The sequence below is a fragment of the Symphodus melops genome (genome assembly GCF_947650265.1).
Source record: "Symphodus melops genome assembly, chromosome: 9".
Taxonomy (NCBI): domain Eukaryota; kingdom Metazoa; phylum Chordata; class Actinopteri; order Labriformes; family Labridae; genus Symphodus; species Symphodus melops.
Genome location: NC_136699.1, coordinates 17,628,050 through 17,653,115, shown reverse-complemented (window position 1 = coordinate 17,653,115; position 25,066 = coordinate 17,628,050). Strand labels below are relative to the sequence as shown.

The following is a 25,066-nucleotide window of genomic DNA, read 5'->3' as shown; positions in this document are numbered from 1 at the left end:
ACATCCAAACACGTGTGTTTGAAGTCAACAGCACTGTTCAGATGTAGGCACAACTACACACACGCTCACACACACACACACGCTCACACACCTGCACAGTTGCCCATCTGTTTTCTTTGGGGGATAACAGTGTTTTCATTAAAGTGAATAAGCATCTTCAAAAGCAGCAGTGAGGCATAAAAAAAGTCACTTTCCAGAACGGCTTATTCCCTATTCAAATGATTCCGATGCATTTAGGTCAGAACAGTTCTGACTTATATTTTGTGATCGACGTGGACCCGGAACATGATGGACTTGAAGGTATTTTAATGATGTATGAGGCGTGCTGGGCCGCTGGCGGTCAGCAGTTCAGTATGTCAGAGTATAAGGGGAGGGCATGTTCCGGTATGTGTGGCACGATCAAAAGCACTAGTTGGGCACACTAACACAAAGCTATTTTATCTGAATATACATTTGACTTTTATTCTACATGCGAGTGTTATTCAGATCCCTCTTTGATTATTGTTCCACCATCAGTTCAGGAGGGGATACTGCAGCCCTAACATGTCTCGTCTTCTTACAAAAACAAACGGTAAACAGTCATGAAAGTCAGCAGTCAGAAACCGAACAGTGCTTTGTGTAGGCATACCTCCACTGTTTGGGGATGAACGATGCACAGCAGACTCAAAGAGATTTTTAAATGGCCGATGCATAGCATTGATATGCATGCGCGGTTGGCTATGAATCATTCAATTTGAAATAGCTCATTACGAAACAAAGAGGGCTCCCTGCCTTTATGTTGTTTTGCCAACATATCAGCAGCGATGTCAACAACACCAGAGGAAGAGAGACTTCCAAAACGCCTCCAATGTTATCAAAATTGAAATCTTACAGGGAACATCCGGAGCCAAGCGCGTGCCTTGCTGAGCGCATGTTCTTGGATAGAAGTGAAGAAACCCACAGCTGGTGCAGGCTAAGTCTTTAAAGCAGAAAGCCTCAACGTGACAAACCGTGGTTTGTTGAGAAACATCAAACCTCACCTCCTCCATGATTGAACAAAACTCATGTATACATACTGCAGACACAGAGGCAACGCATTCCTGCCTCAGAGACGGCGCATGAATAAAGTTGGGGAGTAAATCGGGTACAGAGTCTCCCTGAGGTGTGGTACAGTGCAAGTAGTTAAGTGAAATATGAAGCCATGGATAATTGAATGCGTGTTTCCCTATGTCAAGGAGCGTATTCTCCTGTGTAAGGGACGGACGCAGAGAGATGATGGACTCGGGAATTGGGATGTGGGAGATAGAAGACCGTGAGCGGAGAAGGGAGTGTTTGAGCCTGAAAGAAATTGATAAAGACAGGTCCGGGTTGTGTCATGAATAACACAAATCATAGAGGCTGTTTACATCTGAAGAGCTCTGCAGTGGAAACGTTTCGCATGGATCTGCTAGAAAAGAATAATTAAAAGATGTCAAATAATAATCACGAGTGCAACAGGAAACAGGCAGGGCTTAAAGTGAAGAAGGGTCTGAAAGAAGTGTGGCGTGCATTTGCAGTTTTTATGCGTGGTTTCAGCACTGCCAAGTACATGATTTCAAAAAAAAAAAAAAGGAAGGAGTGTCCAGATGTAACCTGGATGAAAATTTGACTTTTTTAAACTCAGCGTGAGCTCAATACTCAAATCGGTACTTTTGGTTAAATTGGTGTCTGATACAATGAGCAGTTGCAGCCTTGACTGATACAACAGTGTTTCAGTGCTCAAAGACAATGAGCGAGTCAAAGCTTCGAGCTCAAGGTTACGTTACAGATGCATTTGTCCTTCATATAAACAAAAATAAAAATAAATAAAAATAAGGTCTCATTCCTTTTGTTCTTTACATCAGTGAAGTTAATATGGTACAATATGGCCCCACTGCTCACGACATTAGAATTATGTCACAAAGTTGATGCTTTTTTTCATAATGAGGAACAGCTAATTTCCCGTATTCGACCTTTGTGTTGCCACACTTGTTGCTAATTAATTGGACCCTGACAGCGTCGATGTGGCACATTGATGCAATTCTAATTGTATATTCGGGTCTCTAGTATAAAAGGTGCCGTCTGAAGCGAACCCTTTGGGATGGAGGTTCATTAACAACTTACATTGTCAGCAATGGTGCGGCCCAGCTTGTCCATTCTTGATCCTGCCTCCGCAATTTTCTTTGCAGCGCTGATGACATCAGACGTGTTCTTCAGCGGCCCTTTCCCCCTGGGGAGAGAAAAGAAAAAAAGTGGAAAGATCAGTCCTTGGTTTCTGATCTTCTTGCACACTCGTTTCATATGCAGCAGCAGCAGCAGCGTCTCAGTCAGGGAGCCTTGTTTGTTTTGGGAGGTTGTTTTTGTTTTTTTTCGGGCAGAGAAAAGTGTGGATAGAAAAGTGTGGGTTTTGAAAAGAAACGACAGATGTGTACGCTGGTTCACAAACATGCAGTGCTTACAGACATGAGCACCATATTGTTCAGAGTCCAGAGTGTTTTCTAAAACATTAAATGCATTAAGTGCTGCCTTCACTCTCTAAATGATGCCATGGTGCTGTATTATCAGGCTCAATGACCCCACTTAAAATAAACAATTAGAGCCATCTTTTCTCTACTTCAAGCATATGGTCAACAAAATGTGGGAATATACTTTTATGAAATTGGCAGAAAATCGGAGATAACCCGTGATATAGAAGCCCATCATATCATAGCAGTCACCATATGCTCTCTATTCTGACAGATATGTTCAATGCAATCTGATTGGTCGATCTTATTCTAGCAGCTTTAAGGGATTTATCAGAAAGCAAAGATGCAAATAGGATTGGTTTCATATATGTTGGTTGCTCTCAGAAGTCCTAAACACACAAACACCAGCTCTTTGTTTTCATCTAAGTGTAGGAGAAAGGAGGACAGAGACATGAAAAAAGGCAATAATTGAAAGTAGAATCGTCCAATCTGAAATCTTTGGTCGTTGGTCTAAAGCTAATAATCCATTCTTGACCTTTCAGGGGCCACACAAAGCCCATCCCAACACGGGTCAGACCAGCCCTGACCCGACCCACTGTAAGCTTGTTGGCCATTTGTTGTTTTTTCTGCCCCCACAAGGGACTCTAGGACACAGTTGGCAAGAGGCACAAATTGGATTCAAAGCTGTTCTCTCCAGGCTAAAAAATGAGCCATCCAACCCAGACCAGATGGAATTTTTGTGTTTTGTTCTCTTGCTTCCTCTTCCCTCTGCTCCCATCTCCAACCCCTTCCCCTCTCGTTTGCTCCCTCTGCTGTAAAGCAAGTCAGCGTCCTCGTGGAGGGAGCCATGCGTCAGAGCACAGACTGCCAGCTCTCTCCGGGGACGAGTCAGCCCCCTGGAGACGGCGCTCGAGGCATTGTGATGGGTTCTCGGGGAAAAGTCATATGTTGAGTTTTGAAAATAGAGCGTTAGTGATAATGTTGTAGTACGTCCCGACAGACGGATGTAACATGAAAGTGCATGATGATGAAACAACCGATTTGTCCCAAACCACGGATTTCCTTTTAAAAATATCCGTCACTATAGAAATAAAGGCCAGCTGCTAAATTTGCACACCGTGTTCAGTGCAGCCTTGGGTCGACTAGTAAGAAAAAGGAAAGCACAAAGAGGCCACAGAAGGACAGAAGAGCTCCTAACACGAGGACCTCTGTAGGATTTTCAAAACGGATTTACACCTGGAGAACGGACAAGAGCCTTCAGGTTCGGTGACAGCTGCATGGCTCCGGATGGGTTTAAAGCACATCAGGCTGAGCAGTGAGCACAGAACACTCCCAGATAGGGTCGCTCCCTAATATGTTGCATGTTTCCAAGCCACACATGCCTTATTCATGAGAGCTGTCATACAGCCATAAGCAATGCAGGAGTCAACAAGAATCTCACTCTCTGCAAGATTTGTCAGGAGAGAGGTCCAAAACAATTACCTCCCATAGCATTAACCTTGACAGCGCTTTGTGCCAGCTCAAGGTTGAGGGGGCAATCATTTGGGTGCCGGCTGCATTAGCCAGCGACTGACCTTCGGTGTGCTCGGGCTGCACGCCAGAGTCAAGGCACAATGTGAAGACATATATTCAGCCTGACAAACATCTGTGTGTGTGCATGGTCACACACACTCACACAGGGTGCAATCCAAGGTCACATTGTGCTAATTAAGAAGTCAAAAAACCAAGCTGACAAACTTTCTCTGCACAACTTCTGCTACGACAGGTACGATCCTTTGTTCTCTCCATCGGTAGTTAAAGAGATTATTCCTCAAGTTACCATCACAGGACATGACCAATGCAATTGAATAGAACTGCTTAACTGTATGTTCTAGGCTGAAGTTATATCCTTTAAAGTCCGGCTTTTGTATTGATGTGAAATTCAATCAAACAAGTTCTGTCGCCACATGGTTGCTAGGTGACCGCGGCACAGGTAAGCAATTTTTAAAAATAAACCTTGGTCGTTTTAGAGGATCTATTGAGGCTTATTCTCATTTTCAGAGAATTACACATTTAGGGATGTGATTGACATCGGGGAAAAAAAGAAGAGGGGAATTGAATTAATAAATGATGCATGCTCTCTTTTTGCCTTTTGTACCACAGGACTTCTGCAGGGATCGATCTGACAGACATAATAGGAGGCCAAAATCTGGCAGACAATCCACATCTAGCTCTCAGTATTTGACAGTTCGATACTAACAGCAGAGGATTAAAAACTGATTCTCATTTACAAATGAGCCAGATTTAGTTGTGCTTCATTTGCTTTTTGACCATCTATAGAAAAGCTTTTAAATAACTAGATTAAATTACAGGTAATTGTAAACTATATCTGGAAAATGCAAGATAAACAAAGAGTGGCCAACAGGAAAACAGAAGCAAAGACAGTGAGACAAAGATGCTGTAAACAGATTTGTTTTTTCCTGTAAGCTCAGTGTAAAAAGAAAAAAAGCTCCTAAGGGGCCGTTTTTCTTTTTGAAGAGACTCATTAAAACCGTCGGGGCCTCCTCTAAACTGAGAGGCGCCTTCATGTTGATATAATGATATCACTGCAATCAATAACCTCTTTAAGTGTATATACACTGCTGTAGCGTCTAATAAGGAAACGTGGATGGCAGCATCATTTGCATTTCATTGAAATATGTTACAGCATGTGCAGAACATGTAATGCAGAAGGAAGAAAATGTTTGTTTTTCTCTCTTTGGTCCTTTACATGCTGCAGCTTTCCAGTATTGTACTTCTGGCTATGTAGATGGGATCTTTGACCCATTCAGACGATAGAGAGGGAGCATTGCGGATGTGACTCAGAGTAAGGCACAAAATGTCCTCTGACTAATTCACTTGAAAATTAAAAAAATAAATAAAATAAAATAAATTAAAAAGGCACAGTCACACAAAAACAGCCAGGCAGTCAAAATGTTTCCTCGCATCATCCACACACACCAACGCATGAACGTACTCTCATTGGATGAGCTTGATGATTGCACAGAGATTACGCTGTTCAACACAAATCAGCAGCTGTCAATATTACCACACGCACATCAAATACCAATGTCGTGCACACTGAAACGCCAGGGGTTTTCAGAGGAGCAGACAAAAATAATCACAAAACAATCTTTGATCCATTGTTTCTGTACGTTAACATTTAGTTTTTCATTTCACATCTCCAACTAAACACAGTTTATTCCTACTTCTTAACAGGAATGATATGTTACAGTTCCCGAAAGATACAAATAGTAAACTTCTAAAGCCAGATGTAATCTGTGTGATTGTAGTAAAAGTCAAGGTGGAACGTCAGCTACACTGTCCATGACAGTGATTGAGACATAATCTGTCAAATTAAAAAACTTCCAACAGACGGAGGTGAGTTTACTCAAATAAACACACCTGCACCTCCATCAGCAGCTGTGTCATCAGGAAGTGAACTTTAGCCCAAATTCAAGATTAGTCATACGACTCAAAACCTGGTTCAAAAATCGTCCTGACAACTTAAGGCCCCGAGTCCACCGAGCTTTTTTTCCCCCTCAGCGCCAGCATCTTTTTCCAGTTGTTTTCAATGCGTAGATGGCGTTTTCAGCAGAAAGTGGCCGCCTGAATGAAAAAGCGCAGCGCCCAGCTTCTTTTCAACGAGCGCTCTGTCGTTTTTGAGCGGCCGCTCCGAGCGCTCAAGTTCAACTTTTTGCAGCTAAATCTTTCAACTTTTCAAAAAGGCGCTGCTGATGTCACCAATGCTTTTTTTTTCAACAAACCAATCACAAAGCTGAAAGCCCTGTTATCATCACCATGGTAACCAAAAACAAAAGGAGATGTTGGTCTTGGCTGTTTCACATTTATTTAATTTTAGTAAGCCTGAAATGTGACTGGAACTGAGCTTTATCCAGTAAAATCTCCCGGACAAGGCGGTGATATTCCCCATATTGTTGTTTCCTACGGATCGTGTTGTACCCACAGCCTCCTCGCTCCGTGTCTGATCGGGGCCGGGATAGCGGGGCCGTCATTATGAAGCTCATCATCCAGACAAAGTCGGAAGGCGATTGATTGATCTGATTGATGCTCACAGTAAAAGGGAACAAACCTCAAATACAATAAAACATGCAGTAAAAAGTAACGGAGCTGTGTCGTTCATACAGCGGCTCTTGTCAACAACCTGTTGTCATGGAGACAGGGCTGACGTACAGGAAAAAAAACGCTCGGTGGACACGGGGCCTTAGTGTTGTCATGTGAGCACTAAAGTCAAAATGACTGCACACGTCCAAACTGAAAACAATTCAAATCCGAAAAATCTATATACAGACGTTATCTGGTATTGATGAACTTATAAAAATAAGTTCTAGTCATCTGTTTTTATTTTGCCGTTTCATTCCACCCATAGATTTCAAACTGGATCACAGATGTTTAACAAGTCTGTGTGATGTTGATCAACTCTAAAAACATCTCTCTCAAGTATTCGCACTTTGCCAAACAGCAGGGCATCTCCACAAATCAGTATTTAAAAAGTTTTTTCAGCAAACACCCTGCATTGTATCCATGAATACTTTAAGAGCCCGTGTCTGCTTTTAGTGGAGGCACGTTTTTAAGCATTAGTACCGCATAGATGTTTCATAGTAGTCGATGATAACAGGTTAGAACTTTAAATCTAAATCCTTCCCTGAAGGATTTAGATTTAGATTTGGATTTAGGAAAACATTGTTCATCGGGTCACCGTGCTCTCCTTTCAGGCGTCTTGTGTCTCGGCGTCCTTTTCGTTGAATCTCCTCCCCCCAGGCACCTCCGCAGGTGCTACTTATCAAGGTTTTTCGAGCCGCCACCACACCTCCCCTCCAGGTGTGATATCAGTCCTGACCCTACCTTTCCACCTACCAAACACACCCACTGCCAAAGACCCCCGGAAGAGACTGCCCTCAAGCATAATCATAACAATCCCACTGACATGTATAATTAAAGCCAACCTGTAACAGTGATGCCGAGTGAACCTGTCAGGATCTACACAGCGTACCAGTCTTTACTGTGTTGGAGCAGAAGGAGGGAGATTTAGCGTTTGCTTATTAGGACTGAGGCAGGGTGGCAAAATTCATGAAGAAAATCCTACCTACACTGCTGCTGCTTAAGGAAAATGGAGAGCAGTGATGCATGAACAGCAGTGTTAAACGGGGTGCATAGAATTGTGCAGATATCAACCAATGTTGGGAAACAAATGGAGGCTGACTGGGCGATTGCATTCGGCTTAACTTAAACATGTGTTCTATCCTGGAGGCATTTTGCTTTTATTGCACCATAACAATGTCAATCTTAGGAGAGCAAGACATCAGTGTCGAGGTCCTCCTTAAGCACGGCTTAAGATTTAGAAGAGACATGCATCACCTTCAACCTGAAAAGGCGTTGACACACCGCAAATGGTTCAATCAGATTCCTTCTGAGGATTAAATTGTGTGTTCATGTCCGAACTGCGGTATCGTTTCCTAGGCAAGAAAAAAAAACGTGGCGGTTCTGAACCAAGCTGATGGTGAAGCTCACCTGGTGAAGTCCGTCATCTCCATCATGATCATGCACATCTGCTTAGCCAACACGATGATGTCATTGCCGCTGTCGTCCCACTTGGACACTTCAGCATCCAGCTTGCTCTTCTCTTCCTGGAAGCTGGCCACATACTCGGCGATCTTTGCCTTCTGCTCCTGGGGCAACTGAGCCATGATAGCCTGGGGGGGGACATAGAGGGGAAACAGAGGGTTAGCGCACAAGACGTCAACAGAGGAGTTCCGTCTCCAAGGCGTTTCATTTTATGTACTGTAACCTCCTACGGTGTGTTCATGTATGCACAAGAGCGTCCTTACGACAGGAGAACTGTACTGTTTGAGATCAGACTCAGGAAACACTGAAATGATGCTGCTCTATAATACGTCATGTATACAACCTAGGTACTTCATAAGGTATGCCTAAATATATATTGTGTTTTAACAACAGTACGTAGTTCGTAGTGTATTTAACACAGACGAGTTCAATCATGCATTAAACTATATCTACAGCTCACACTCAGTAATAAATATTGTTCTGTATCTATATTCATAGATGTGGCAGGGTTGGACTTCATTTGGATACTAACTTGTATTGGTTTGAACTCTTTGTGGTGAATACAAATGAAGTAAAGACTGACGGTTGACATAGTAATGTCAGACCAGAACCAAGACGAGTGCTGTCGATGTCACTCAACGTCTCAGGTTCAGTCGGGAGTGTTCATGTTTTTTTAAGAAATAAAACCTTGGGTCAAAACAGGGTTCAAAGTAGCATCACATGACATCTTAGAGAAGAATATTCTTTCAGTACATTTATTGGACTTAATGCCTCTCCCCACAGAGAGGGATTTACAGATGTTTCACGTCATCCCCTATCCTTCCTTTGCATGAGACTGCTGATTGCTTTGAACCAGGCAATCAGATATTCAATGAATGAGCCTGTGAGGCTGAAGTAGGCAGACACTTAAGGGCAAGAAATCTAATATCATTGCAAGAGCATTCATTCCATTACTGGTGGTCAATAGGACTCTCTCTCTCTCTCTCTAGAGTCGCATAAGCTTGAACAAAGCTGTTTATGGCGGTGCAAAGAGGAGAAGCACCTACCTGACAAAAACAGTGATAATCTTTAATGAACATAAGTAACAGCATGGAAATGTACTGATGGATCCCTGAACCAACAGGGATTTGAGAGATTAACTTATAACTGTGTATTCTTTAAATCATTAATGCACTAAGCCTCCAAATAAACAGGACGATGGGATGTTAAAGGAGACAGAAGCTGTTTGGGAAGAGAGCAGAAGCTCACACTGACAGAACAGCAGTACTGCTTTCAACTTCAATGTTTCAGGGACGTTTCTCTTTTTTAGAGAACAAGTGGGAAGTGTTTGGAGTTTCTTCAGTGCCCATGCATTTCTTTGAACTGTGTGTGGCAACCATTTACAACACAACGAAGGAGACTCCATCATAAACGAGTCATGTGATGATGGTTGGTTTGACAAAGTCGACTGTGCCAACTTATTTCACAGCATCCAGAGAAAGTCTGACAGCAGCTCTAAAATGACTAAAAAAAAATTTTTTAAAAAAGGAATCTCCTAATTTCTAAAAGTAAAGGTTTGTGACTGAGATAGTTAGGTGAGCTTCTGATAATATAGCCCAAACTAATGTTCAGGAAGGACATTTTAACTCAACAAATGAAGTGATTGTGATATAGAAATCGATATTAGTTTTTCACCTTTTGGAAACGTATTCAACTTCTCACAAGTTATTACTGAACCACATCTGACAAGTGAAGTCTTCAAACACAGGCAGGAGAGAAGTAAATACATCAACAAGTGCTGGAGAACTTACCCTCGCGCTCTGGCCGGCAATCAGCTGGTCATCCTCCGTCTGCACGCTGGTCCTGCTGCGAACATCAAAGTCTTCAGTCTCAAAGTCAGAGTCGTCCAGCTCCTCTGGAGTCTGCAGCAGGAGAGAGAGAGAGAGAGAGAGAGAGAGTGAGAGAGAGAGACAGACAGACAGACAGAGAGAGAAGGAGAGAGAGAGAATGAGAGATACAGACAGAGAGAGAGGCAGAAAGAGAGAGAGAGAGAGACATAGAAAGAGAGAGGACGAGAGAGAGTGAGTGAGAGAGAAGGAGAGAGAGAGAGAGAGAGAGAGAGAGAAGGAGAGAGAGAGAGAGAGAGAGAGAAGGAGAGAGAGAAGGAGAGAGAGAGAGAGAGAGAGAGAGAGAGAGAGAGAGAGAGAGAGAGAGAGAGAGAGAGAGAGAGAGAGAGAGAGAGAGAGAGAGGTGAAAGAAGGGCACACAGTGAGGCTTGAATCAAAACAGTGGCAGAAGAAACAAGATGCTGGATAGAAAAGGCGAAAAAAAGAAGTACGATATAAGTGGAGAACAAAATAATATTGGCAAACTACAGCCTTCTGAGCACTATTAAATAAGCAAGCTGCTTACTATGAGTGAGAAATGCCTTGGCACTACCGGCGAGGGCAGCATTAGATAAATGTCTTCTTCCCCCCACAGCTTGGTACAAGAAACTGTAAACTCTGGATGAATTTGTAAATCAAGTGTAATGTGCTGCCTGTGCATTCGGAGAGGCCAAATGAAGGTAGGAGCTGCTATGAAACATATTGGGAGCTAAACACTCGAGTCCCATCTGTCGCTGCTGTCGGTAAAGAGGCGTGCGAGGCATGAGTTGTGTTCTTCGCGAGTGTTTCGTCTTCATCCCTGATCCGTCACCTCCTTTCCTTGCTTTGAATGCAAAACGACGACAAGGCGAGTATTCACCCATAAATATTTATATTCAAAAGAATGTCTATCTCATCTGGTCATGATTGAGGCAAAATACAATAGTGACTGACAGGAGAATGTATTCGGTGGTGATATAGGCACAGAGAAGATGATGTGGACAGATAAAGGTGCATTATCACGCCTCCGCCGCTACTTGTGCTTATCCAGCTGTCTCAATACCTCCCTTCTGTAATGGATTTGGAGCCCCCACGTCTAAAAATAGCTGAAGGTCTCTGAATAACCTTACACTGCTTTATGGGATGGAGAGATGCTCTTGTTCGCAGGGGAATAGGGGTTTCAGATACAAAGCTGTAGTGACTCACAGGCATCTCTTTCATCCCAGACAATGCTGTTCAGTGGGGCAGAAATATCACCTGCTGTGGCCTGTGCAACAGATAACCTGGAAATGTGGGACGCTCAGAAATGATAGCTCACGGTGAGCACCCTGGTGCGACATAACTGTAGACAAGTGACATCAGAAGCCTGCAGTTCAATTAAAAAAATAAAGGAAAAAAAAATGTTTTTGTCAAATTCAGTTCCCCCTCATTCGTCTCCATGTGTCACATGTGGAGAGATGGTTATCTGAAGCAGGATGGTTACGAGACGGAAGACAGGATGAGAGCTGAAATCAAAGAATCGTCAAAATGCTCGAAACAAGGCTTTACTCCTATCTTGTCCCCGTGTCTGCCGCTGTAGACATGGACAGGGTAGCCCGACGGTAAAGCCCTCTGAGCTAAAGGAAAGACTCAGTGAAACCACCTTGAGCTGTGGCACCCTGCACAAATCATAAGGTAGCGACAGATGCCCCCCTGTATTTCGCTGTCAGCAGCTCCCTGAGGCTGAGACAGTTTGATGTCTGGGAGGCATTTTCTCTGAAGTCGCTGTAGGTGGTAGAGGGCTCTGTCCGCCTGTCAAACCCGAGGAATGTCCGACACAGGCGGCCTTGTGCACCATTTACAGGGGTTAAAGACCTGTCCATCTTTAGTAGCCCCAAACACACACACACACACACGTCTGCTCTGATCTCAGAGTGTGCATGTCAGTTTACAGCAAAGTGTGCCGGCGTGTATTTTTTGTTTGACTGTCTGTGTGGACATGCCCTCGAGACTAGATGTCCCATAGTGCTCAGCTGAGGATCCAGAAGTGGAGAGAGCTTCAACCTGTCCAGTTGCCTTTGGATCGAGTTTGACTGAGAGCCTACATAGACATGTTTGATATCTGTTCAAACTCAGCTACACGTCTATCTTCCCATCAACTGAGCCACTGTAACGCCTTCTCTCATCTATGAGGACGCTCTACGGCTGCTCTTTTTATATTCCATGAGTAACCTGCCAAACAGCCGAGTCATTCCCCCACCAATCATGTGACGATTACCCCACATACCTGATCAAGAAAAACAGAAACACCCATGGGGAACTACATCGTTTCCCTTTTGAGTTTGTGCTGATTTCCACAAATCCCCTGCAACTTGCGATGGCAGATTCATTTAGACGGATTAATTATAGGTGAGAATGACTTCTTCTTTTTTTAAATCCTCTGTTATTTTCGACACACGTGCACACCTACACACACGCCCACCTGAGAGTGTTCTGCCTGCCCCACAGGCCCAGTGTTAAGAGCTTAATCAATCTGGATAACAGGAGCGGAGCTGGGGCAGATGGAAATTGAAAGTAGCTCTCTGGCTTGCAGTCCGACTAAAGAATGCTAATTAAAACCTCCATCTTCAATCAATTGCTTATTATAATGCAAATACTGCATGAATGTCCCTCACTCACTCGGTTTTTGTCCATGTCTGAGCAGCATTATTCATAAAGAGCCCGGGCGGAGCTTCTGAGCACCGCTGTCAACACAAAATGTGCTGTCAAGACTAATGATTCCAATTCCAACCATTAAAGTGTTGAAAATAATAGAAGATGACATAATACAACCAACCAGCTCATTGTAGCTCTACAGTGCAAATATATAATTAGGTGTCGTTACACATGAGAAGTGTTTTAAACAAATCCACTCACTTCTTGATAGAAAAAATAGCATTTGGCAGCTCTAAGTAGCTCATGTAGTTATATACTATGAGGGCTTAAGAACTATCCATTTCTCTTTACAGCTGGAGTGGCTTTTGTTGTCGGCACATAGTCAGTCAATTAGGTACCCAACTACCATCTGTCTCAGTTATAGTTCTACTCAAGCAGAGGCCATTAACCCACAGACAACCAAGGCTGCTGTTACACTAGATTGCAAGTCTGGTCAATTAGGTCTGCTCTTGCATGAGACAAGTTCATCATCGGCTTCTAGGACTGCACGCATATATAGTCTCTCACGATCCATTAAAATCAGCATCTGGTGCACACGTCCATGGCTATATCTATACAATTACATTACACTACAATAACCAAGGCCTTCGTACAATGTCCTGGATTATATGACTTCTGTTGAAATCTTTTAAATCCAAGAACATCAAATAAACCTTGACCCTTGACCTTAAATCCTCTCCATGGTAAATAAATATTGACCTTACACGGGGCCAGTGTGGTTTTCGAAGGATTACAGCTTCTTAATGTGGTCAGAGGTAAACCTTTTTATAGAAGTGAAAATGTCACATTGAGAAACCGGTATCACTTAGTCCATGCTCTATGGGGGATAAGATCCATATTAAATACAGAAAAAGGAAGAGAACATGTTACTCTCTCATGTCATGGTGTTTCAAAAGAAAAAAACACAGTGTGACTTACTCTGATCATGAGCACAGCCTTGCGAATGTCACGAATGCCATCATACACCAGACGGGACGCGTCAATGAACTCGTTCTCATCCACAGGCAGTGAGGGGTTTGCACTCAAGGCCTCGACCGCAGACTCCACTTGCTCCGTGAACCGTGGCATGACTGAGGAAGTTGAGATAAAGGTGGGAGGAAGAGGAAAAACTGAATTGTTAAAAAAAAAAAACACATACATTTCTTTCTGCCCCTGAATGATGAAATAAAAACTGGCATCTTTGCAACACGGTTTGACTGAGGGACATTTGCACTGCTGCTCTTCTTACTCGTTGCCTTTTGCTTAGAAAAGAAGGAAAAATGCTGAGGGGAACAAATCCCAGAATGGACATAACTGAGTTTTCCAGTAGAACGTTTCACAAAGCTCTCCCAACAGACATGTACTTTGACCCGCTGACGATATAATAACAGCTCCAGAGGGATTTTCAGCACATCTGCATTGATTGTATTCCGGACTTGATATAAATATTCAGCGTTTGCTTCATTGGAGAGAAGTGACTGTAAGGATGCAGCAGAAGCAAGAAATAAAGTCTTCCCTCAACCTCTTACTGAAAGGGTTTTAAATATATTTAACAAACATTAACTGTCAATGTTATATTAAAATAAAGACCATTTAAATGGACAACAGTATTTTAACTAAGGTATTCAAATCGTTGACATGCTGACTGAGGGAATCCAGATGACTTTAATCACCTTCAGTCCCTCACATTTTGTGTCTCTGTGTACCTATGGGAGCCTTTAATGTCCGAGGACGTCTCCAGACTTCTTCACCTCTCAGCCACAGCAGAAATCCGGCTACAATTACAGCCTGTATATCCTCACTTTTAATGGTTTCACCTTTAAAAAAGTCCAGCCTGTTCCCAAATCCGACAACCAACAAATTGTTCTGCCATCTTCTAAGCTTGCTAGTGATGGAAGCTAACACGTCTCACATATACTGTCTGATAATGATGCAGTGGAGCATATGGACAGAAACGACTTCTATGACAAAACAAGGGCTGAGACATTCATGACAAGCCGACAACTGAACGGTGCTTGCTGTGCAGATAAGCAGGGCAGGTTGAGTCGAGGTGGTTACACACCACAATATAGCATTCATTACAAATTGGAGATTGGCTGTGATATTAAAAAAAAAAAAAAAAAAAAGTTTTCACAGCGAATTCTGGGGGTACATAAAAAGCTTTCCTTTTAAATGTCATAACAATTAATCTTCAATTTGAAATCTCAGTGAAGGCATTCATAAAGCTTTCAAAGAGCTGACTTCAAAGGAATAACTGAGTAGAGAGATCCCAATGTGGCTCTGCCTGTTACACAAAGTCCTTCGAGTGTGTCATGTCCATACAAAGCACACTGGTTCAGGTAACGCCATACAAGCTTAGTTAATAATCGATCAACCTTTTAGCAGAAAACAAACGGAGGTCTTTGTGTATTCAGCGTACCATATACTGACTGATAAAGAAAAAGGAAAAACTGGGAGGAATATTGGAATGAGAAATATTATTTTAATCCCTGAGGGGAAATATGGGGACATTTAACTCTCGGGGCCCAAACTCATTATGCTAACTAGAACCAACTTCTCCAGTTATTAGTAAATAACCCATGTAAAGCTTTTGCCTTTTTTTCCCCCCTCACGATATCCATGACTGTTGTTGTGCCAGTGCAGAATTAACACGGAGGCTACATTTGGTAAAGTCAGCGAAATCAGGTTTAAAGTTCAAGGTTGGAGAGGGCAATTTGTTTTGCAGTCAGCTGTAAAATTAAAAAAAAAGTAACCCTGGTATTTTAAGCTGTCATGCAGTTGTTATGAAGTTAAAGTCATCATGTGACTTCTGGGAGATTATCTTTGGTTTCTTCTTCAATGTTCATTTATTTACTTTGTTTTATTTCGAACATGTGAATGAATAACAAATAAAAATAAATACATAAAATAAATTAAAATTAAGAATAACAAAATCAGAACAACTATTTTTCTTTTTCTTATGAAATTAATAAAGATACAAAATAACCAACAAAATATTTAAACAGTTTAACCTGTCCAAAAAGAAGTAGTAAGAAGTATAAACTTATTTATTACTACCCTTCTCCATATATAGATTAATATTACTGCCATTTCAATTTATTACGTAAATAAAGTTTAGTTTTTTTTACTGTACATCTTTATGCTCTGTTATTGTGGGCTTCCTTCTTCCTCGCCGTACTTTCTGAAAATCGTTTCTTTATACTTATATTTGAAGTGAGTCAGGCCGTTTCTTTTGTACCTGTGTTAGTCAGAAGCTTGGTGGCCTCCAGGACCTTCTCCGTGTAGACCCCAGGCTCATAGTTGTCCATCTCACAGGTGACCACATGGACAACTCTGGCAGCACGTCCTCGAATAGCTCCAGCAGTACGATCCAAACCGTCGACATCTTTCTCTTGCAGAGCGATGACACACTTATTTACATCCTCCAGGATGTGGTTCTCTGGGGACATAAAACAATGATGCAGTTAGCAGTGTATACTTCAACACTTTTTCTAAACCTGTTAGCAGAGCTTCGTGTTGAATTTAAACTCCAAGCAGGAGACTTGTTTTTCTTGTCCAAGTCTTGCTTTAATCCAAACTGGAAAATGTCTTCATGAGTTATAATGAGAAGACTTCTAGTCATGAAGGTCCTGAAATTAAAAGGGCCACTGGGAAGCTCGTATATAGGATGGTGAGGACTAAAGACACATTCTCAGACTGCTTATTAACAGCAGCCTGATAAATGCAAATGTCCACTTTGTAAATGATAGCTTGTCCTTGGCTGGAGGGGAGAGAAGTCGCTCTGCTTAATGCTTAACGAGAAGTCTTTAGGACCATGTCTGACAAACCATTTGTGTCGTTAACGCCTTTAAAGGACATCAATGTCAGATGCTTCACTACCTTCCTCTTTAGTGTCAAAGAAGCTGTGGTATGTAAAGCTCTCATGACAAAAGACGTATTCCTTCACCAGCTCTTAAAAAAAAAAAGGTCTGAAGTGCTTTGTGCAAATCTGTCACATTGCTCAACATGAGCACCATCTACCTATCAGAGCAATCAGTCTTTTTTTTCACTTCATAAAGCGCAAGTCATCATTGACCATGCAGCGCGACATGTTTCGTTTGATTCCATGCGAGTACTCACCAGACACACAGAGGAAGTCATCGATGGACGTGATGTCATCCACAGCATCGGTGAGGACGCGGACCTGCTTCTCCCACGACTCCTTGAACAAATCCATATTGTCCTGGGCCACCTTACTGTTGGGTTTGGCAGCAAGGGCTAACGCTGCATTAATCACCTGTAATCACCCAATTACAACCATTAAAGCTCCATTACAGCATCGCCCTCAGCCACAACATTAGCATAGGTTGATTGCATGACAGCCCGCCCTTACTCTCTCATACCAATGACTGAGGCACACAATTCATCCCTGGGAGTGACTATGGATACAAAATGATTTGAAGGTCTGCATGATATATGAAACTAACCGCTGCTTGTTTTTTTGAGTTATGAAAAAAAAAAGTGTTGTTTAAGCATGGCGAAGGAAACTAATGACTTGTTCACAGACAATCCAAGGTTTTTCCTCTTACCCATTATGTATGTGGTAAACTAAAACAGTTTTGATATGAGAAAGGCTGGACGTAAGGGTAGAGTTCAGCACTGGAGAGAGAGGCGATGTGAGCAGAAAAGTGAGTGAACTCGTTTGCTCACAGTGACGTGAAGCGTTGTGGCTGGAGAGTGAAATTGAGAGATCAGCTGCAGCCTTTTTCATTGGAGGTGTGATTGTTTGTTTTTATGTTCCTTCTTTTGATTTAATGTATTTGGTTACAGTTTAATGAAGGGCACCCCGACCGGAATCCTTTCTTTCGTATATTTACATACATATGAATATAAATGGCCTATGGAAAGATACTCTTTTTGATTCCTTTTATGATTTAAAAACTGCTGAGTGACTTTGTTCCTTACCAACTTAGAGACCTGAATTTCACATTTACCTCTTGACTACAACACGCGTTTGCAGGTGTAAAAACCATGGGGGAACCATGCCCAGCACTCATGACTAACCCTTTGTGTTCTTGGTTCAGCTCATGCTCCCGTAGTCTCCGCTCCTTTGACCGACGCCTCTTTTTAAAACGTGTTTTTCAGATAAAAAACACAAACGATCCCTATTACATCCTCGTCGTCCGTTTGTTGACTCTGGAATCACGTTTGATCTCGAGAGGTTTTGCGAGATTTCCCGTCTGATCGGGGGGACGTTCGCGAGTGAAATCGGTTCGTGTGTGGTGTGTTGATGTTGCCGTGTGGCCGCACACCACACACTGTACGACCAAAACTGTAAAACCTCTGATTTATCGCCATGTGTGTGGTCTCTTAAGTTTGGGAAATCGGCCGACAATTTTAAAATCCTGCCGTGTGAACCAGCCTTAAAGTCTGTCTGCACCGCTCTAATTTAAGTTAGATTTATAAGTAAAGCAGATCTGTCATTTTCTCTTGAAAATCCAACTAATGTTAGTATATATACACTAAACTAGTATGAACAGTCTGTGTATCAGGATGGAGGTAAATATACAACACTTTTATATCGCTGGTACTCAAAGACAATGTGGCCGCCTGTCAAAAAAGCTGAATCAGAGAGCTGGACAGGAGAAGGGGGCAAATTAGCCACGTACCTGGGGGCAAAGACTTTCCAGTTGAGAAGCTGCCATGCGGACCAGCTTCACTCCCTCTTCGTTGTTGGAGATGGAACACGCCAGATTGGCCACCTAAATAAAAACACACATTTTTAGCCACAGACGGACTTTGAAAGCGTCTTATCTTCAGGGAAACACAGAAAGAGCAACACAGAAATATATAATTAATCTCAGCTAAGTTCATTATGGTAGCCCGGGTGAGGAATTCTTCTTTATCAGAAATGGAGCAGAGCTGCAATACAAGTAATCCCAGCGGAATACAAACCCAGCGCTGAGGATTAATTTATAAAGCTGCTAAAATGATACAATGTGATGGCACAGAGGGGGAAAAAAGGACAAGTGGGAGGGAAAAGAAAAGCTACGCTGCTGAGAGAATACGTAAAATAAAAGTTTAGCATGTGTTCCACATTAATAGTTCAACTTCAACAGATGCTAGTAAAAGTCGAGCTAACGTAGTAAAATGAATCAAGGCCGTGGTTCTTCTCAGTGAACATATCGCCAAGCTGCCAGACTGCCATTACGCTCCTGGAATCAGAGAGGCAAAAATATTCCTGACACTTTGGAAAACGAGTGAGAACTGGAGTGCTGAGCTCAGCAGCTCCTGCTCCGAGCTGCCAACATTTATGGTCTGTGAGTATATTTTCTTGTATTGACCAACAAATCATCCCCCTGCTGTGATTATTTCTACATATTCTTGCATCTTTCAGGGAAACATTAGGCCTCTCCTCATATTCAGGAAAGAAAAAAAAAATTGGGTCAGAGACTGCGACTATTACCATTTGTCGGTTGGGATGTACTGGCAACAATGCTGAAACAGAATGCCTGGGATGTGTGGAGCCGTGCCAAAGTGGGATTATCCCATTGACAGAAAATGTGCTAAAACATAATCAATTACAAGGCAAAAACCCCACTATTGAGTCTATTATTGCAGAAACAAGACTGAAAAGGATTTTTTAACAACCTGTGTCTTATTTTTGTAGTCAGTCAATCCGTCATATTTTACTCACTTATTTAATTGCTGAGATCTGGGTCACCCAGGCACACGAGCTGCCATGTGCTCCAATCACACTAAGCAGTAAACAACGCTCGAGTTTGACTTTAATGTCCACAATTGGGTAAAAGTGAACGAGCAGTTATGATAATACAACTAAACACGACTGCTTTTTCAACTCTATCAATAAGATAGGAGAAGCACAAGCAGAAAGTCTGATAAACAAATATTTGTAAATGGTGAAATGGTTGGATTTCAACATATTTGTGTATTCCTTTTCTGAAAAATACAAAGAAATGAAAGGTGAGGGACGTAGTCATCTTTCTACCTTTACCATCTGATTGCTTATGTTCACCCAAATGAACTATCAGGGGGTTTTGGGATTTCAAGATTGAAGGAATTTGATCCAATGTTATTATGAAAGCAAAGAGAAGTGGGGAGAATCTGTGCAAAAATCCTCCCCCCCCCAAAAAAAAGAAACTGGGGTTGGTGGAATGAATCACAGTTTGAAAAAGCCCCTCTTCTTAAGTCCATTCTACAAGAAGAACCCCCCCCAATCTTAAAATTTCAAAGCAATTTTGCTGATGAAAAGCATTTCTTCCACTGCGCTGGTGAAGCACTGAAACATTGATATAAACACATTCTGCATCACTATGCAAACACATGCACGGACCACAGGGAGAACATTCAGTATACTGAGTGGAGGGGGTGAAAGAGCGGGTGCGAAAAGAAAAACCGGCACTTAAGACCTGTGTTTTTACTTTCATGATCTTTCACATAAGCTTTCTCTTGCTCTCACCGCGATACCTCTGGGACAACAGCCTTTTCAGCATGAAGGGACTGTCAGAGAAGCCAGAGAAGGAAAGTCTACCCTGAAGTCAACTAGCAGTGTTCCACTTGCCGTGCTGTAGCATACTCTTTAAGTGTCAGGGGAGGCAGAGTTTACCAAGTGTGTGCAAACACACTCAAAAAAAATGCATCTTCTTTCCATAGAAACAGTGACAAGTTCATCAGGCTGCAGAGTTAAACAATCCTCCCCCAATCCAATAATAAACATTTCATTCAACGACAACCAACAGGTCCAATCACATGACCACCTGTAATGCAACCATGCTGCCACAGCACATGAAGGACAATCCGATAAACTGCATCCTTATGGCTTCATCACAAAGAGCCCTTTTTATCTCTTTGACTAACTGACATGGGCGAGACAGTCTGAGCTTATGGTGACAGTGTTTGGACTGAAACTGAAGAGGTGACTTACCGTGTCATTTTAAAACAGCAAGCAATAACAGAAATACAATCATTTACAATCGGCAATAATTATTATCCAAAATGATGTATTCCAACCACTGTGGACCAACGTATACAAATCAACAAATCTAAACAGAAAGGAAAGCCAAGCAGGCTCAGACACAAGAGCACAAGGCAGAGAAGGGCCGGGTCAACAGAATTCCATGTCTCTTCTTTATAGCTCATGCAGAGGTTCAAATCTGAACCTGCATGTCCTTTTTAGCAGCTCTGGGTATGAAAGGGTTGGAAGTCTTCCTGATACAAGGCGACTCATTCTAAAGTGGGAGGTCAAGAAAATGGATCTAGTCTTTTGGAGAACATTTTTATCATCATATATTAACGAGAGGTTTCATCATGTGCCGATTATGACAAATAAAAAATATATGTTTGTATGCATTCATTTACCTTCCCTGAATAGTGTCTACTATTTTTAGAACTATTTTTGGACAAACATGGTAGTGTAGTTGACAAGCTGCTGAAAGGGCCTAAATGTGGGTCAGTGGTAATGTTGCTTTCAAACAAACGTGTGTGAGCTAATGCACCATTTGCCTGGAGGCAGCATGCACATGCACTACTCATGATGTCATATAAACAGAGGGGTGGGCATGTTGTTGTCCCTAACCCTGAACTGGGGGGCATATTGCATCGAAAAACATTTACTCCAAATGTGATAGGGCACCAAACATGTTACACTGTGCATATGGGAACTGCCTCAATTCCATTGATAGTGTCTGAAGGAGGCCCTTTTCCAGGCTTACTTACAGTATCATTCAATATACAGTTTGCCTGATGTATTTACAGGGAAATGTCAAGCATTTCCAGTGAGAGGAGAGAACCAGGAGTCCTGCTGTGACTCACCTCTCGAGGCGGCACACTTGTTGTTGACTTGCTCTGTAAGAATGTTTTACGTTCAAAAATGATGCCTGGCTGTGTTCTTTTGGAAACGTAGCAGCTCGTGTGAAACAAAGCTTGAGAGACATTTAAATATATTGATCAAATTAAAAAATAAAAATAGTTTTACTTCTTTTTAGTCAGTTTAACAAAGCCTGACATCAAAATGCACTTTACAGACAGAGTGGGTAGGTTGTATCATATGTTGTCTGAAAGCGGGGATTTGGGGAAGGAGCTCTTTCACTTACCACCTTGTTCCCCCATGTAGACTCTGCAATCCTGCCAGCTTCTGGTATGGTAGTAAAGCTCTAAGGCACACCAGCTGCACTGTGTACTTCTGCATGTTGTCTTAAACTGAGAAGTCTTTACAAATCCAACAAGCCCTTTGTAAGGTTTATTACACAGTAAGAGTAAACCAAAGGGTTCTTTAGATGCATCATTATGACCTGGTGAGGGAGAAACGCTGTTCAAAACGGGCACCACCATCCTGCTCTTCATCACCATATATCTGAAGCAGCCTGCTTTTCAGATGAATACTTTTGTATTATACACCTCATCATATGGCCTCCATTTAAATGCTCATGCTATTGTGAAATTATCTCAATTTCATCCATCTGCATTGACAAATATTAAACGGAATGTTTAATGACGAACCAATCATCCATTCGTAATTTCCTCCAACGCTGTGGTTCTTCATCGTTCCATCAAAGCGCTATGAGCTGATGTCGAACTCCAGCATTAGAGTAGTCCACAAAGGTCATGTGCTAACATCACATCTGACACTGAGGCCTTTAGGGGCTACTCAAGGGTCCACTCCCAAGTGTCGTCCCCTTTTCTCTCAGCAGTTCCCCTCGTGAAAGCTTGTGCCGCCCCGCTTTGACGGATCAACCGATCGAGCCTCCTTCGTGATCATCTGCCCACAGGTCATTTTCAAATGTCAGCATTTAATGCTCTGACGCAGACGTACAAGTAACTGAAGGAAAGAACGCCAATAAGGACAGCTGATTTTTTTTTTTTTCTTGATGCCAATTCCATCACTTTATATTTCCCATTGCATCTGTATCCCTGTTGCTATGTGAACAACACAGGAGAGACATACAGTCTCTGTTAAGAGACCAGCCACAGCCAGAAAAGAAACCGGATGCAAGAAGAACCTTTAAGATATTTATCTTTGTGAGCATGTGTTGTTGGTCAATAAGAAGTCGTACATCAATCTGTTGTGGCAACAATAATATGTTCCCAGAGGTAGCTCTTATCCCTGAGATGTGGTTCTTCCACTCCTTTGGTTGTTAAACATTTTATCTGTTGCTAAAACCACCTAAAACAGTCTTGTTTTTCTCTCTCTGCAGCATTACAGCTTCAGATTAGAATCAGCATCGGCTTCAATTGAAAAAAAAAATGCGGTTACAAAGTGTGCGTGTCTGTGTTTGTGTGAGAGAGAAGCCGACACAGACAACATAGAGGGAATGACAAGGACAGAAACCCCAGAAAATAATTTCAATGTTTGCTGCTTTGTTTTCATTTGGGACAAAAGATCCCAGATTGCTATTTTCTGAGTCACTGTAATCCCAAAGTTTTAGCACAAGGGAATATTTGACAACGGAGCCATAGAGAGAACAGAGAAGCTGGATGAAGGCTCACGATTAAAATAAGCCAAGCTGTCCGATTGGAAGGAGCCTAAAATAAAAATGTTCTGTATTTGGGTCACACCACGTTTTGACCGTGAAAGAATACAAATTCTACATTACCTCGATCAGCTTGTTGGCATGTTCACGGAACACCTGGGCATATTCCTTGACTTCTTTCTCGTTTCCATTCTTGGCAGCCTCAATGAGGACCAGGAGGGGAACATTGGTCTCCAGGAAAGAGTCAGAGACATGGTCCATTACAGCTTTACGCAGCTGTGAAGTAAGACATTTGAAGAAAAGAAAAAGGCACGGTTAAATTGCCCTTTGAATACGCACAGTACAGCTAGTAGATCCGGCTAAAAAGTACACCTCCACATTCAAGACAGACACCGGCCTCCCACAGGGTAGCTCATTCAAGTGCTTTAGTTGTAAAAAATCTTTTAGTTATGTGCAAGAAAAAAGAAAAGGAAGAAAAACAAACCTGTCTGCGGAGGTCTCTGGTCTTCTTAGTCATCCTGTCGATAGCCGTGTTCAGAGCATCACTCTTGTCCTTCCTCCCAGCCTGAAACATGGAGGGAGAAATGATGAGTAAGTATGTTAGCATGACAACTACATTTCTAACAGTCTGAAATGACAGAATTTGCAGTACTTCATGGAAACATTTTTTTATGTAATCTTCAAGAGGACATATGGCCCTTTTCAAACTGTCCCCCCTGTGGTCTCCATGAAACATCTGTGCTGTGCTTTGGTCAACATGTAACATAAGTCAAGCATCAGAGGAGGTTTGTGACCCTGTGTAAACCTGCTCTCTTAGAACGCTCCGTTTGTGTGCGTGTCTCTTTAAATCAGACCTGCCTACAGTTTTGCTCTAGGCTGGGGGTGGAGTTAATGAGTAGAGATACTAGGGGAGGGGAGGAAATTGATTTACCACAATCCAACTTGTGACATCACAGAATATTTAAAGCGGAGATGCATTTCTAAGTTTATGTGTCAATAGAAGGGCTAAGAATGTTTGGGTCTCACAATTTGATTTTCATTGAAGGAATAACGATTCAATTCTGAATCGAGTTTTGATCGAGTTTTTCAAAGTGATTATAGATTAGGTCTATAATCTATTCAGTCTATTTATGAATGAGTAAGTACTTCAGTATCTACTTAAGTCATCTATGAGACTGGCTGTTTTGTTGCTCTATTTCACATTATACCAAGTTAAAGAGCAGGGAGGGCTTGATTATCAAAAAAAAAATGAAATTAATAAAAATGTAAAAAATATATCAATTTCTATTTTTGAAGGTTATGAATTGATTTTCAATCTTAAAAGAGAAGAAAATCGATTGTTACATGAATTGATGTTTTTTACCACCTGTAGACACTCAGGTTACCTAAATAAATGTTCAAGAACACTGTAAAAGTCGTCATGATCTGATTTCATGTCCTCTTTAAATATAAATGACAAGGAATCTAGTCTAATTTCTAAATGTAAAGACTGTTGAGTTGTTTTTCACAGAAAGGCAAAGTCACTGTGGTCAGGATATTGAAAACATGTGAAAGAATTCATTACCCAACCAGCAAATAAACAAAATCATTTGATTTGTTCACAGGAAGAGGACAAACAGAAGGAGCGAAGCATGATCCTGACAGCGACAGCTTTCACCTCTCTCTGCATGGAGACAGTTATGATGTCTGAATCTTCTGTTTGTTGTTATGAATGTGTTTGAATAATCCCATGTGGGATGAGTCATGTCAAATGGCATGAAATACAACTGATTATTCATCCATTCATTCATATGTAAGAACCAATGACAGTAATAGTGTAATTAGTACAGCTCGGGTTCTGCAAACACCCTGCCTGATCCATCTCTGATCCTTTTACTTATCGTAAGGCATTGTGCTCGGGGTAGGCCAGCTGTCAATAGCACCCCATTACCCCATGTAGAAACACTGCAATTAGTTCCTAACTCTAAATACTGAAAGTACTGGTGAATCATGGAGCAAACAAACGATGGCCAAC

General features: G+C 42.0%; 1 protein-coding gene across 2 annotated transcripts in view; it reads right to left on the bottom strand.

Moving 5' to 3' along the window:
• Positions 1-25,066, bottom strand: part of ctnna1 (catenin (cadherin-associated protein), alpha 1) — a 74,627-nt gene that overhangs the window by 11,092 nt on the left and 38,469 nt on the right. For both annotated transcript variants that reach the window (XM_079353086.1, XM_079353087.1), the window contains exons 8-16: positions 23,537-23,617; positions 23,176-23,328; positions 18,232-18,324; positions 16,703-16,859; positions 15,822-16,022; positions 13,523-13,674; positions 9,857-9,967; positions 8,013-8,194; positions 2,122-2,227 (exon numbers count right to left, since the gene is read on the bottom strand). In XM_079353086.1, the coding sequence (XP_079209212.1) occupies positions 2,122-2,227; positions 8,013-8,194; positions 9,857-9,967; positions 13,523-13,674; positions 15,822-16,022; positions 16,703-16,859; positions 18,232-18,324; positions 23,176-23,328; positions 23,537-23,617 (1,236 nt within the window). The remainder of the gene's footprint in view (positions 1-2,121; positions 2,228-8,012; positions 8,195-9,856; positions 9,968-13,522; positions 13,675-15,821; positions 16,023-16,702; positions 16,860-18,231; positions 18,325-23,175; positions 23,329-23,536; positions 23,618-25,066) is intronic.